Source organism: Sorex araneus, chromosome 6 (assembly GCF_027595985.1).
Source record: "Sorex araneus isolate mSorAra2 chromosome 6, mSorAra2.pri, whole genome shotgun sequence".
Lineage (NCBI taxonomy): Eukaryota > Metazoa > Chordata > Mammalia > Eulipotyphla > Soricidae > Sorex > Sorex araneus.
Genome location: NC_073307.1, coordinates 59,011,738 through 59,027,518, shown reverse-complemented (window position 1 = coordinate 59,027,518; position 15,781 = coordinate 59,011,738). Strand labels below are relative to the sequence as shown.

Genomic DNA, 15,781 nt, shown 5'->3' with positions numbered 1-15,781 from the left:
AGGTAGGAAGGAAGGAAGGAAGGAAGGAAGGAAGGAAGGAAGGAAGGAAGGAAGGAAGGAAGGAAGGAAGGAAGGGGAAGAAAGGAGGGAAGGAAAGAAGGAGGGAAGGAGGGAGAGAGAAGGGAGGGAAGGAAGGGAGGAAGGAAGGAAGGAAGGAAGGAAGGAAGGAAGGAAGGAAGGAAGGAAGGAAGGAAGGAAGGAAGGAAAAAAGGAAGGGAGGGAGGGAGGGAGGGAGGGAGGGAGGGAGGAAGGGAGGAAGGAAGGAAGGAAGGAAGGAAGGAAGGAAGGAAGGAAGGAAGGAAGGAAGGAAGGAAGGAAGGAAGGAAGGGGAAGAAAGGAAGGAAGGGGAAGAAAGGAGGGAAGGAAGGAAGGAGGGAAGGAGGGAGAGAGAAGGGAGGGAAGGGAGGAAGGAAGGAAGGAAGGAAGGAAGGAAGGAAGGAAGGAAGGAAGGAAGGAAGGAAGGAAGGAAGGAAGGGGAAGAAAGGAGGGAAGGAAGGAAGGAGGGAAGGAGGGAGAGAGAAGGGAGGGAAGGGAGGAAGGAAGGAAGGAAGGAAGGAAGGAAGGAAGGAAGGAAGGAAGGAAGGAAGGAAGGAAGGAAGGAAGGAAGGAAGGGGAAGAAAGGAGGGAAGGAAGGAAGGAGGGAAGGAGGGAGAGAGAAGGGAGGGAAGGAAGGAAGGAAGGAAGGAAGGAAGGAAGGAAGGAAGGAAGGAAGGAAGGAAGGAAGGAAGGAAGGAAGGAGAGGGAGGGAAGAAAGAAAGGAAGGAAGGAAGGAAGGAGAGGGAGGGAAGAAAGAAAGGAAGGAAGGAGGAAGAAAGAAGGGAAGGAAGAAGGGAAAGAGGGAGAGAGAAGGGAGGGAAGGAAGGAGGGAAGGAAGGAAGGAAGGAGGGAGAGAGGAGGGAGGCAGGGAAGCAGGTGGCTCACTCTCAGTGAGGAGTCCCTGGCGTCAGCTGGCAGCTGACTGAGTCCCCGGGTCCCTGTGAGCGCGGCTGGCATGGGGACCATCAAAGCGCGTCCTGTCTTCCGGGGGCTGTCGGTCAGAGTCCAGCTGTGACCCCAGGACAGGACAGAACAGGGTGCACCAGGCTGGGCAAGGCTGTGGCGTCAGCAGAGCTGAGCTGTTCCCTGCTCTGCCCCTTCCTGACCCAATGGGTCGTGGACAGAACTGAGAGGCCTGAGGCCAGGCAGCCGCGAGCTGAGCCCCGCCAGAATGGGCAGGAAGGCCAGGGAGCCGGGGAGCCCCTGGAGGGCCCTGGACCCCCGAATGTGCTCTGCAGCCCCTAGGGTGACCCTCTGGGGATGGGTTTGAGCCTGCAAAGGTTGTTTCAGCCTTGGAGGCCAGGAGCCAAGGGTGCCCCAGTTTCCTGTGAGGGTCCACAGGGCTCCAGGAGTGAGGAGGGGGTGATGGAGAAGCCAGGAATCAGCACCCCAGCACGATGTGAGAGCAGCTTCCCGGGGTGCGGGATGTCAACCACAGCCCGCCAGCCCCCGGCACCTCGGGGCTCACACCAGCCCATCTGCCCCCTGCAGGTCTGCGCACATGGAGTCCTCCAGGTGTTTCTGGAAGGTTCCATGTGCAGGGCTTGTCGCCTGCCCCCCTCCCAGATCGTAGACTTCAGAATCTCTCTTCCTTCTCACCCGCTCCTCGCCTCTCAGGCAGCCCTCTGACTCCTGCCTGGATTTCAGGGTGCACCATTCTGCCCTCCTTGATAAAAGGGAAGACGTGCAAGCACACCCCCCAGACGCCCGAGTCTCCGAGTCGCACTCCTGGCACCGCACCAGCTCCCCAGCGGCAAGGCTGGGCCATGGAGCCCGAAAGTCAGGGACACCAACTCCCAGCCGCGACCACCCCCTTGAGCTCACAGAAGTAGGTGAAACGGGCCATGCCCCCACCACGAGCTCAGCTGCAGGGGAGGGAGGGGAGGCTCAAACCAACAGAAAAGAAAATAAAGCACAAAAGTCAGTGGAGAGTTAAATCCAGAGCGAGGCGGGCACCCCGCGATGGTCCCAGCATGCTGATTTGTTAGAGGTTTTGTCTTTCCCAGGACTCCACTCAGAGCGTCCCCATCTAGAAAGAAGCTTCTGGAAGGAGGCACCAGCATGGGGGTTGGGGCCTTCACCCATCTCTGGCAAGAGCAGCTGGGGAAAGTGGGGAGGGTGCTCAGAACCCTAAGAGAGCCCCCAGGACCCCAGGACCCACGTCATGTCGGGGTGCTGATTCCTGCCCTCCCCGTCCATCAGTTGGGCTGGCTCCCTCCTCCTCCCTGCTAAAGGGGTTTGGGTTTGCTTTGGGGCCACACCCAGAGATGCTCAGGGCTTACTCCTGGCTCCACACTCAGGAATCACTCCTGCCAGCTCAGGGGACCATATGGGATGCTGGAGATCGAACCCAGGCCAGCTGTGTGCCAGGCAAACACCCTCCCTGCTGTCCTATCACTCTGGCCCCAGCTCTTCTAGTGGAAAAGCAGAGCATGCACAACCTCTAATGGAGTCCCTGCCCCCAACGGCACAAGGGCCTGCTGGGACAGACACACCCTCATGCCCTCCCGGCCCCCACTGTCCCCACGGACAGTGGCCCAAGTGGACGTCACCATGTCTGTGCCCTGGTGAGCCCCTGGCCTCCGAAGCACTTGGCCGTGTCCCTCTCGCCACGCTCGCCTCCGGGGCCAAGATTCCTTCTCTTCGGACATGGCGGCCCCTGCCCATGGCTGGCCCCCGGGGCCCCACAGGGCGGACTCTGGCAGCCTCGCTGTCGCATGGCAGATGGTGGCCGGCTCAGGCATCAGGAAGCTGGGCAGGAACGCGCCCCTTCTGCCATGTGCCAGGAACTGGCTTGTTTGGATTTTAATCAGAGCCTCAGCACAGAGCCAGCTCGCGGCTCCTCTGGCCAAAAGATAAATTTTCCACTGGCAACAGTCGACGCATCCTCAAAAGTCCCCAAAAACAGAGAGAGAGAAAAAAGAAAACCCAGACCCCTCCCAGGGAAACGGCAGCTTCGTTCCCCAGCACCACGGTTTCCGCCCGAAGGTCGGGAAGGCACGACCACCCCTCGCTCCCACCCAGACATGCTCCCCACAGCCTCGGGACACCACCCCACCCGCCAAGGAGACATCGGGGGCCACAGGGTGTCCCAGAGAGAGCTGGCGTTCTCCTGGACCAGGCCACGCATCGCTGACACCACATCCCCCAGCACCTAAGGAGTAAGGATGCTCGGTCCAGGCACAGCCACTGCACACCCTGTGTCCCCGAGCAAGCCTGGGGCCAGTCTCCGGAGGAGGGAGCAGGAGGGCTGCGGCTCCAGGAAACGCCCCCAATCCTGCTACAACTCCCGGAGGGAAAGGCCCCTCAACATGAGTTCCAGGGTCCCTGAAGGAGGAAGCGCTCACCAGCCCTTTCCCGAACGTCTCATGGAACAGATCCTGGCACGGGAGAGACACACGCACACACGCTCACACGCACATGCACACACACACACACAGGCACACACAGGACAGCAGGGACAGACTGGGTGCAGTGGCAAGCCCTTCTGCGCACGACCACCCCTCGCTCCCACCCAGACATGCGACTTCCCCAAGTGCCTACGTCCCGAGGAGCAGCCAAGCCTGCCCATGGGCCCCACGGGGGTGCAAATGACAAACCACAGTGGCTATGCCTTCCCAGACTGCCTGTCACCAAGTAGGGGCTCCAAAAGGGGTGCAGACAAGTGTGGGAGCGGGGGGCGACCTGTCAGGGCCCCCACTGAGGACAGGACAGCACCCACAGTGGCTCTGTCCAGACCAGCTGGGTCACGAAGGATCAGAGGCAGCTCCTCCAGGCACTGACAGGAGCCCACAGCCTTTGCCTCTGGATGGAGAGGAGGAAGAAGCCAGTGCTCAGGGAATGAGAAGAAACTGGTTACTGAGTAAAGGGGTTTGCTGGACTGTGCCCCAGGTCCCTCCCTTCCTCCAGGCAGCAACTGCTTTCCAATTTACTCCTCCACTGGCTCAATTTAATAAGCCTGTCCTTTGGACACACATCCCCACGGGTTATTTCCTCTCTTGGGGGGGGAGGGCGCGGCAAATTCTCCTGCATCCAATCAGCGATCCTGCAAAGTGACGCTGCCTGGACGGGCGTGGCTGCCTGGGAGGGCGTGGCCGCCTGGGTGGGAGTGGTCTGCAGTGTAGCTGCCTGGTGGTGTGATTTGTGAGGGCGTGGTTTTAATATATAGGCGTGGCTATATGATTGGCTTGGTCTACAGTGTAGCTGTCTGGTGGGCGTGGTTTGTAGGCGTGGCTTGTGGCGTGAGCGTGGCTATGGAGGGTGTGGCTTACAGTCTAGCAGCCTTGTGGGCGTAGTTGATAGTGTAGGCGTGGTTTGACTGCGTGGGCATGGTTTAGAGTATGGGCGTGGCATCTGGTGGGTGTGGCTTGCATTGTACACATACCTGGTGGTCTGTGGTGTAGCTGTCTGGTGGGCATGGTTTGTAGCACAGGTGAGGGATGGGTTTGGGGGCATTTTGGGGGGTGGGGTCACACTGGCGATGCTCAGGGATTACTCCTGGCGCTGCACTCAGAAATTACTCCTGGCAGTGCTCAGGTGACCATATTGGATGCGGAGGATCAAACCCGGGTTGGCGGTGTGCAAGGCAAACACCCTCCCTGCTGTACTATGGCTCCAGCCCAGGAGAGATTATTTTAATGGCCATGGCTTACAGTGTAGGCATGGCTCTCTGGTGGCTGGTCTATAGTGTGGCTGTCTTGGTGGGCGTTTTATAGTGTAGGCGTGGCTTGTGAGTGGGCTGGAGTGGGCAAGTCTGATTAGTCTAGGACTGTGGGGAAATTGGGCAGTCCATACGCAGCACAAAAATATGGCTTCTCCTGCCCCTGTCCTGCCAGCTGCCAAGCCCCATGGCAGAGAGGCTGCCCAGGGCTACAAGCAGTGACAGGAGTAAGCCAGCAGTCTGGGCCCCAAGACTGAGCGCTGCTCCTGTCAGTCCCCATCAAGTTGGTCTCAGCTGCACCTTGCCAGCCTCTGGGCTGTGCGCACACACACACACACACACACACACACACACACACAGCGAAGCCTTTGTACGGGAGCTACAGTCTCACCCTTCTCCAGGGCCACTTGCCGTAGAGGTCAACAAAACCCACCGTTTATTGACAAAGCCATGGGTGACGCTCAACTGTTGATACAAACATTGACTCTCTTACCAGCAGATGACAGAAGCTGGTGCTGCTGAGGGACAAATGTCCCATCCCTGAAGTGAGCCACGCCCAGAAACACCCACATGGATCAGTCTCCCTGGGGCTTCCCTGCCTCTCCCAGCCTCCCCGCGCCCACCCCGAGGACGGTCCTCGGGCCCCCACTTACAGCTCCCGGAGACTCAGCGTCTGGAAGAGCTGCCACGACAGGGTGGTGAGGCGGTTACTGGAGAGGTTGCTGCAAGACGGACAAGAAAAGGTTAAAGGGTAGGCCCAGCCCAGGGGGCTCCCAGGGGCTCAGGCCAGACACCTGGATGTGGACAGCAAACTGTGCTGGGGTCTGGGGGGCGACATGGGACGTTGGGAGGGGCCAGGAGTCACAGGGAAAAGCAAAAACACTTTCCTCCTCGGCCATCCTCACATTTCCTGTCTTGACACGGTTTGGGAAGCATTTTCAGAGCTGACGGAGGGCTTTGCAGAGCTATCAGGGTCGTGAGTCAACAGGAATCCCTCCTTACAAAGATTATGCACACGTAAACAACCGGCCCAGAAAACCATATTTGGGGGCCAGGGTGATAGTGCAGCAGGGAAGGTGATTGCCTTGCACACCGCTGACCCGGGATCCATCCCCGAGCACAGAGCCAGGAGTCAGCCCTGAGCACTGCGGGGATGGCCCCCAAAGCAGTGGCCTTTATCAGAGCCCCAAGCCTTGCTGAGTCTGCAGCACACCAGCCCAGACCCTTAGCGCCCCCCACGCCTCTCCCACTCGCGTTTTCCTTCTGCTCCTGTATTTTCTCTCTTTCTTTTTCTTTCCTGCAGAGCAGATAGTAAACACAGAGCAGGAGAGGCCTCAAGGGCTGAAGCACTGGCTTCCGCTGCAGGAACCTCAGGTTCAATGCCCGCCACCACAGGACACCCCAAACACTGCCTGAAGTGACCCCAGAGTAGTGCTCCCCAGTGTGACCCCACGCGCACACACGCACACACACACACACACACACCCCAGTGTGAAATACACCCTCCTCACGACCTTTCAGCAGACCCCGTTCTTTCTCTCTCTCTCTCTCTCTCTCTCACACACAAACACACACACCACACACACACACACACACACACACACCCCAGTGTGAAATACACCCTCCTCACGACCTTTCAGCAGACCCCGTTCTTTCTCTCTCTCTCTCTCTCTCTCTCTCTCTCTCTCTCTCTCACACACACACACACACACACACACACACACACACACACACACACACACACACACCCCACTGTGAAATACACCCTCCTCACGACCTTTCAGCCGACCCCCCTACTCGGCTGAAGGTAGATCTCCAAGTCTCCGTGCCTCAAAGCCCCGTGGCCACCTCCCCGCTTCCCTAACACTCCTCGGTGCCCCCCGGCCCCAGCAGGCACTCCCACCCAGGCCGCCACTGGGGTTCACAACTCCATTGGCCCTAATGACAATTTAATTGTCCTCATTAGGAGGAATGAACGGGGAAGGAGCAGCCATCCCTCTGCGGATCCAAGAAGCACCGCGCCCACGGCTCCTGCTTAGCGGCCTCGGCCTCGCTGTGATGTGTGCGGGCAGCGAGGAGAAGCCGGGGAGCAGCTACTCGCCCACAGACACGAGTGGGCCGCTAACCCGCATCCGGGACGCCCTGGCGTCTGCAGGCACACCAGACTGGGGCAGCGCTGGCCGCCCTGACCAGCTGTCCTGGGAGGTGGGGGACAGCCGGCCTCACTCTACTAAGGCTTGGAGAAGCCCCTGCTGGTGGGGACGGGCAGGTGGGAAGAAGCCAGGGAGCAGGGGGGAGCGGGGCGGGAGGCAGACAGGAGCGCTGCGCAACGGCGAAGGGAAGAGGGGCTGGGCCAGCGGCCTCTGGCTCTGGGTTTCCTTCCGAGGAAGGCCAGGATGGCACTGGACGGCTGCAGGAGAACGGGGCCGCGTGCGAGCACAGTTCTCACTGCAGGACGCCCGGGCTGCAGGCCTGAGCTGACGGGAGGCCATGGGGCCGCGGCATCCTCAGGCAGGTGGCCAGGGTGGACTCGGGGAGAGAAGGGAGGGAGCGCGCAGGGGCCGGGGGAGAAGATGGCAGACAGAGACAGCTGGGCGGTGGGCGGGGGACCGCAGGATGCTTGTAGAGGAGCTGCAAGGGGCTGGGGCTCATGAAGGAGCTGGGGGGGGGGGCAGGGGGGTCTCCTCAGAGAAGCAGATGCAGATACAGAACAGGCTTGGGGTGGGGACCCCCAACCCTGCTGCAGCCATCGGGCCTCGGGGAGGGGACCCCAATTCACTGCCCCACTCACCAGCTCAAACCCTAGCCCCCACAGGCCTGCCCAGGACAGCACCAGCCCCAACGCCCCCCACTCCAACCCCCTCGCCCACCGGCACCCTTTCTCCTGCGCCCCTCCAGCTCCAGCCTCTCAGAGCAGAGACCCCTGGGGGCCCCATGGGACCGTCTCCACCCCCGACTCCCAGCTCCTCTGTTGGGGCTCACTTTTCCTAGAGAAGCTGCAGAGTGCTCATCCGCCCCCCCCACACACACACCCACTGCCCTGCAAGCCAGCACCCCAGGCCCTGGGAAAATGCCCCCCCCAGAACCGGGCAGCTCCGCCATCTCCCGGTGCGCCCCGGGGATTCCCACAGGGAGGCCCGCTTTGCCCTTCTTCAGAGACGAAGCTTTGCTACATTAGGTAGAAATGTCAGGAGAAAATTGGATTCTAAAAGAAAGAAAATAACAGGCACCCCGGGCAAATAAAGGAGGAGAAAAGGCATTATCCCTTATTAGACCCGGGAGAGGGGGCTGGAGGTTCCTGGGGTGGGGGTGGGGGATCCTGCCCCCCCCAGGGTATGTGGTCTCAGCCCCTCCCCCACTGAGACCCAGCCATAGTTCGCCCAACTGATTTGCTGCCAAACTCAGGGCTTCTGTCCACACAGCCTACAGCTCTCGACACCGGGGAACTGGAGCCACTTCCTGCCGCTCGGGTCAGCCCCCTTCTGCTGATGGTGCCCCACCTCGGGCAGTGTCTGCATGTCCCAGTCCCAATCTCATTCCCAGGGGGACCCCCAGGGAAGCGGTGGGGCACAGCTACAGCTCCCGGGCTCCCTGGCACAGACTCAGGCCAGGGGCAGGAAGGAGCAGCCCGGGGGTGGAGGGGACCGGGTGCTGAGAGGGGTCCCGCCCCACGAGGGCGCAGGGCAGGGGCAGGGAGGGAGGCCAGACAGCACCCCCCTGTAGCCACTGGGGACTGGGGACCCTGCATGTCATCCAGAGCGACCGGGACCTCTCATCCAGAGTGCCAGGCTTAACCTGGCCGTCAAGCGCATCTGAGGTTCTCGCCAGGTGGAGGCCGAAGCGCCAGCAGACTCGGGCATGCCGAGCCCAGGCCAAGACGGGCCCGGCTCTCCCCCTGGACCCTCGGCTTCAGCTCGAGGGCGGAGCCAAGAGGCTATTTCAGTATCAGTGGCTCAAGTGAGGGATGCACATCCCGGGCCCTCGTCCTCCCGAGGCCCCTGATGGCCAACTAGGCTACGGGACTGTCCCCCAAAACCTCTGGGTCCTGACTGCCTGGCCCTGTCTGCACCCTGGAACCAACTTCCTAGAAACACGAGGGGCGGATGGGGGTTGGGGCGCTTCCCGTCTCCAGGCCAGGACTCAGGTTGGATGGACTTGGAAAGGCAGATGTGGCAACAGTCAAGGCCGGGGACACCCAGCTGCTCCCCTGGAGAGCAGCGCATCACCCTGAGGGAACCGGGCTCTGAACTTGACCACCCAGGCCAGGGCACTGCTCCCCACTGAGGACCCAGCATGGGAGAGAGCAGGGGAGAGTGGGAGAGAGCGGGAGAGAGCAGGAGAGAGGGAGAGAGCAGGAGAGAGTGGGAGAGTGGGAGAGAGTGGGAGAGTGGGAGAGAGTGGGAGAGAGAGAGGGGGAGAGAGGGAGAGAGAGAGAGAGAGAGGGAGCGAGTGGGAGAGAGTGGGAGAAAGTGGGAGAGAGGGAGAGAGTGGGAAAGAGTGGGAGAGAGGGAGAGAGTGGGAGAAAGAGAGAGAGGGGGAGCAAGTGGGAGAGAGTGGGAGAGAGAGGGAGCAAGTGGGAGAGAGTGAGAGAGAGAGAGAGAGTGGGAGAGAGAGAGGGAGAGAGAGCGGGTAAGATCCAGAGCGGGGATTCCCAGCCCTACGGGTTTGTGGGACGTGAGGAAGCTGGTTTAGCCCACCACCCTGGGGTCGCCTCTGCAACAATATCAGGAACTGATCCCACAGCCCACCCGGACCAGGTGACCCCGGGCTCAGAGGACCCCAGGCCCGCAGGAGGAAAGACTGGAACCGGCATGCTCCACCGCCCCCCGCCCCCCCCCCCCGGCCGAGCCATCTCTGTCTACATCACTGATGTATTTGCTCTTCCCCTCGATTAAGTGGCTGTCCAGGGGGTGGGGCACCAGCCAGCGGGCCATTCTTATTCAGCTCAATTACCCTGGATGGCTCATTAAATGAACTTTAATGAAGCCAAAACGCTCTCTGTAATCAAATCTCAAGTGCTGGTGCCCGGCCCTGGGCTGGGAGCCTGGGGGTGGCTTCTCCAGCAGGGCCAGGGGGGCTGGCCCGGGGCTTCCCAGGGCACACCTCCGAGGACCCCAGCCACATGCTCCTGGGGGCCTGAGCCCAGACATATCACCCATGGGAGCTCGCGGGGTCCCCAGGTTCTGGCTGGGCAGGGGCACCGTGACCTGGGCCCCCAAGTGTGGGCACCTGGCCACCTGCCATGGGAAAGGCCCCGGCTGCAGGCCCACGTCTCACGGCTCGGGGGCTCCTCTGACCCCTCAGGGCCTGCACAGGCTGCACAGGCCTTCTCACCACCCTGAGGCCCACCCACAGCACACAGGCTCCCACCCGCTGCCACACCCCTCCCCCGTCACCTCCTTTGTCTGCTCTCATTCTGCAGCCACATCCCTGACGGCACCTGGACTCTCGTACCCCCTCTGCACCCCCTCCTGCTCGGGGCTGTTCCTATACATGCCTCCTCTCCCCGCTCAGCCGGGCACAGCCCCACAATGGACACGGCATTCCGGAAGGTTCTTCCCGGCCTGGCTCCCCAGGACCGGCCTCCCTCGAGGCTGGGAATGGCCCTGTTGAGTGGGACTGGAGGGGAGCGCTGCCGTGGTCCCCTGATGCTCACCAGAGACCCGGCACTGTCCCTCTTCACTCCCTCCCTCAGGGTCAAGGGTTTGTGTGGTGGGACCCAGCCATGGGATGAGACTCTAGATCAAAGCCAGGCCCACCCTGGACCAGACACTCCACTGCAGGACCACCACATACACACACATGCACACATGTTCACGCACACAGCTCACATGGCAGTGCATACGTGACTGCATGTTCACACCCACACCTGCGTGTACAGATATTCCCATATAACATAGTGCACACATATGCACCTGTATACGTGCATGTTCGTGAACCTATAAACGTGTGGGATGGGGTGGAGGAAAGCATCCAACAGCCGGACACCCCCAGGGCCTGCATTGGGGGCTCCGGAGGGGACAGTGCTTGTAGGAGAGACCCACCAAGAGCAGCGGCTGCACCCCCAAACTAAAAACACAGGGGGCTCTCCCAGGAGGGAAGATGAGGGATGGCGGGATGCAGGAGTACAGAGGGCAGGGTGGATGGAGGATAACATGCAGGGGGCAGGTACAGGGGGAGCAGAGGGCGGGTGCAAGGGGACAAAGGGCAGGTGCAGGGGCGCGGAGGGCAGATATGGGAGTGCAACAAGGCAGGTGTAGGAGGATGGAGGGCGGGTGCAGGGGGGCAGAGGGTGGGTACAGGGGGTGGAGGGTAGGTGCAGGGGGGTGGAAGGCGGGTGCAGGGGTGGCAGAGGGCAGGTACAGGGGAAGGTGGAGGGAGGGTACATGGGGACTGGGGGTGGGTGCAGGGGGTGGAGGGTAAGTGCAGGGGGTGGAAGGCGGGTGCAGGGGTGGCAGAGGGCAGGTACAGGGGAAGGTGGAGGGAGGGTGCATGGGGACTGAGGGTGGGTGCAGGGGACAGAGGGTGGGTGCAGGCAGGTGGATGGCAGGTGCTGTGTGGATGGAGGGCAGGTGCAGGGGGGGCAGAGGGCGGGTGCAGGGGGGGGCAGAGTGCGGGTGCACAGGGACTGAGGGCTGGTGCAGGGGGACAGAGGGCCGGTGCAGGGGGAAGAAAGTGGGCCACCCTGAGTTCCTGCCCTGGGGAGCACCCAAGTCTGGGAGGAGCCTCCAGGATCAGCCCCCCGAGTCACGGCGCTGCTAAACTGAATGGTTTCCGATTAATTAGCTGATTACATGATAGAACAGAAGGGGATTCGAAAAAGCGCTGTTGACCTTTAAGAATAATTAATATCATCAGGATAGCGAGCCCGTCCAAGGAAAATAACGAGGCGCGCTTTCATGTCCTGTCCAAAAGCTCGGATGGGGAGGCAGATGGGACCGATGGAAGAGGGGTCCAGCCCCCATCCGACTTCCTGTCCCCTCCCCCATTGCTCCCCCTTCCCCAGCCACCTCGCCCACCTGCAGCCGCTCACCCAGTGAGCACCCCAGAGCTCCTCCACGTGCACACGGCTCTCCTTCCGGTGCCCAGGGCGGCCCGGGGAAAACGGCACTTCTCCCAGGGCAAGGAGGAGCCCACCCACGGGGCCCAGAGGCGACTGGAGCGGGCCCAGGTGACAGCTGTCAGAGCGGATGGAAGCCCACCCCTGTCCCCGTGGTTCCAGCCCTAGCGCCCAGCCAAGGGGTACAGGGGTGGGTCTGGGCTGAGCCCTGGGCCCTGGACAGTCTTTCCTGGGGCTCTGGCTGTGTCTGGGATTCCTGGCAAACACCCCAGACAGCGGGTCCGTGGCACACGCACCCCGGAGTCCCGCCTGCCTGCCCCGGGGTCTCTGCTGAGTCGCCGGCAGCCACATCCCCATCTCTCCGCAGTGACAAGAGCAAGGCCTGGTGGCGTGGGAGCCCGGGGTGTCTGATGGATGACGGAGCCTGGGGAACAGGACGTCATTCCTGTAAAAAACGCCGCCTTCCCGCTCGAGGCGGGCGACAGGGGGTGGCAGTAAACAAGTGCTCAGCTCCACGTCCCAGCCCTGCTGTCTCCTCCGGCAGCTGGCGGGCCACACCCGGTAGCACGCAGGGCTCATTCCCGGCTCAGCACTCAGGATCGCTCCCGGTGATGCTCCGTGCCAGGTGTCGTGGATTGAACACAGGTCGGCTGCGTGCAAGTCAAGCGCCCTCCCCACCGTCCTGTCCCTTGGGCCCCTGTTCGCTTTTGAAAGGGGGTCTGGGGGACTGTTTTTTGAGACGGGCAGTAGGGCCTAGTAAGTTTGGACTCTCACCCCAGAGGGTCCCTGGATGGCATGGGGGGCGGGGCTGAAGGAGCAGAGGCAAGGGGTTTGCCTACATGCCCTCCCTGTGAGCACCAAGCCCAGGGCAGGGGGCCGCGAGACCACCAGGCCAAACATGCCTTTCCAAGAGGCTTCCTCAGAGCCGCCTGTCGGTGGGCACGTCCGGAAGATCCCCTGGGGGCGGCCTGCTGCAGCCGAGATGCCACCTGCAGAAGGGGGTGGCTTGCCTGGGGCCCCTCAGGGGAGCTGTTCAGAGCTCAGGGCCCCAGGAGGGGGCCGGGGTGCTGTCTCGGCGCTGGCCATGGTGCTGAACCCCTCTGGAGCGCAGTGCAAGGGGTCAGGGAGGAGGGGCGGTCTCCACATCCGCGTGGGAGAGTCGGAAGGTGGGCCCCTGCCAGCGGCCTGGGACAGTGCTCCGGGCCCTGCACTGGCGTCTGGGCCTGCAGAGCACTCTTCCGGGAGGCAAACCAAATGGCTTGTTCCCGAGGGTTTTCCATCCGAGAGGCCAGGAGGGAGTCAGAGGCCAAACGGGGGCCGCATGTGCCTGAGCGAGTGCAAGAGTCCCCTCCACCCTCCCCGCTGCCAGGCCCAGGGCCTGTCTCGATCAGTCCCTGGCCTGACTGGAGTGCGGTGAGCTCAGCCGGCTGGGCCGGCACCGGCAGCTGGGCACGGACAGCCAACTGACATCTCCGGTCCCAGAAAGCTTGTTTTTCTCTTCCCAGCGAGACTGGACATTCCACCCCGTCTGGACCATGTCCTGCCTCGCACTCTGCCTACCTCTTCAGGCCCACGTCACCACCGGCCACGGGGACACCTGCCAGGAACAGCCCCCGAGTAGCGCAGGGCATGGCCCCACCGGCCCCCGCTGCGGGCCGGCTGCAGACACCTAGTCAGGGCTTCCAGGTGCAAACAGAGGCCCGAGCCAAAGAGAGAGTCCCAGAGGGCCTGGGGGAAGGCGGGAGGGGGCAGGGAGAGGCTGGGCGGGGAGCTATGGGTATTCTCCATGGAGTTCCGACCACCCAAGCCCTATTTAAGGACACGGTCGACTGCCTAATTACAAGCCTTCATTTGTTTTCTTTCCCACACAATAAATACAGAGCACACACCGGGCCCCAAAGGGCCATCTGAGCCCACCTCCGCCGGGTGCCGCCAAGCTCAAGGGAGGTGCACAGGGCAGAGCACGGTCCCCTTTGGTGTGGCCCTTGGTGCCCGAAGAGAGACATCAGTGACGAGGTTTCCTGCGACCCTGGGACAGCACCAGCCTCATGCACGCAGGAAGCAGTGGGAAGGCAGCCGGTCACGCTGACCTACAGGCAGGGACCTCCACTGGCTCCAGTCGGACCCTCACCCCAAGAGCCGGGTGTCCCCACAGACCCAGTTCCAGCTGCTCAGAGCTGCCCCAAGGGCACCCGGGCCTGCAAGAGGCAGCAAACAGTGCACGTGGAGCAGCCCTGTCTGACGGTGCCCACCATCCCACACTAGGAAAGACACCCAGGTGAAGAGCCATGAGCAACTGCTGCCTCCACTCTGCCTCCTGCACTCAGTCATTCACTCCCTCATTCACTCACTCCCTCGTTCATTCTTCAGACACGCATCGCACCGGGGCTGGAGCAATAGCACAGCGGGTAGGGCATTTGCCTTGCACACAGCCAACCGGGGTTCAATTCCCAGTATCCCATATGGTCCCCCGAGCACCGCCAGGAGTAATTCCTGAGTGCATGAGCCAGGAGTAACCCCTGTGCATCGCCGGGTTTGACCCAAAAAAGAAAAAATAAAAAAGAACACACATTGCACAGACACAGGATTCAGGGATGCCACATGCCAGAACCCGAGGGCTCGCTCACAGAGGGAGAGACAAGCCTTGCCAAAGAGGTTTCAGGTGTGGCCCTGACATGCTCAGGTGGGGCTCAAGGCGCATGGGTCGGCCCGGTATCCCCCGGGCCCCCGTGCTCCAGCCCACCTGGGGGAGCCCCAGGCGGCAGGCAGAGGCCCTGGGGAGTGAGGCGGGCCTGGTAGGGTTAACCGGGGAGCCCTGAGAGGGCCGCATCCATCAGAGGGGATCGGAGACAGCGGCTGGGCCGGAATTAATGAGGGTCTGGAAGCGGCCCCCGGTCGCCGCTCTCCACCCCCATCCTCAGCAAGAAAAATGGGGGCAGGACACGTGGACAAATGGCGAGCCAGGCAGCCTTCGGGGAAGGCGCACAGGAGGAAGGACAATTGAAAGGACAGGCGGGGCCGAGGGCCGGTGGCCAAGGCAGGGTCCTGTGTCTGGGTTCAGCCCCCAGGAGAGTGACAGGCAGCAGCGGCCTGAGAAGAGGAGCCCCAGCCGGGAGGCAGGGCCTGGGCACAAGCCACTGCGGGGCACAGAGAGGCACACGCCTGCCCGAGGGCCGGTGCAGGGACAGCCCTGCCCGGAGGAACTGCCCAGCCCCACGATGTGCGTGTCTCACAGGGCAGAGGACACAACCCAGCATGTCTGTGGTCATGGGGAGAGAGACCAGGGACAGGAAGTTGAGGGGGCACTATGGTCATGTGAGGCTGACAGTCAACAGACTGGGGACACCTGGGTTCAACATTATCACACACACATATACACGTGCACACATACATGCACACACATACACATACACATATATGCACATACATACATGTATACACACGTCATATACACGCACACATGTGCACACATACACACAAATGCACATACATACACGCGCACATACAGGTACACACAGGCACACATATGTACACACAGGCACGTGCACACATAGGCATGTGCACACACATACAAACACACATGCACGCATACACAAAACACATGTCCATATACACACACATGCAGTCATGCACACGTGTGCGTGCATTTATGCGCACACACACACACACCCCACCCCCTGTGCACGCTCCTGGATATGGTCCTGATGCCAGCTCCCCACCCCGAGACCCCAGGGCCAGGCCCCTCGGGACACTCAGGCACACCCCCGACAGAAGGGGCTGCACATCCCCCAGCCCCCAGCCCCCACCCACAGCCGCCTCCCCCAGGGAGCTCCCTGCAGCCCATCAGCCCACAGGGCCCCAGACTCATCAGAGCCGTGACCTCGGGCTGGGAGGCAGTGTGTGGCTGCCCCTGTGACAGGCCGGGTTACCAGGCCAGCCCGCAGTCAGCAGCCCTGGCCACCCTTGCTCCGGGAGCCGGCAGGACCTTCCCCGTCCCCTCCCGCCACCTCCGCCAGGCCCGCCGC

The 15,781-nt window shown here is 61.9% G+C and overlaps 1 protein-coding gene across 4 annotated transcripts in view; it reads right to left on the bottom strand.

The window, feature by feature from the left end:
- NTRK3 (neurotrophic receptor tyrosine kinase 3) overlaps window positions 1-15,781 on the bottom strand; it is a 111,879-nt gene that overhangs the window by 73,083 nt on the left and 23,015 nt on the right. For all 4 annotated transcript variants that reach the window (XM_055142492.1, XM_004617593.2, XM_004617594.3 and 1 more), the window contains one exon: window positions 5,350-5,418. In XM_055142492.1, the coding sequence (XP_054998467.1) occupies window positions 5,350-5,418 (69 nt within the window). The remainder of the gene's footprint in view (window positions 1-5,349; window positions 5,419-15,781) is intronic.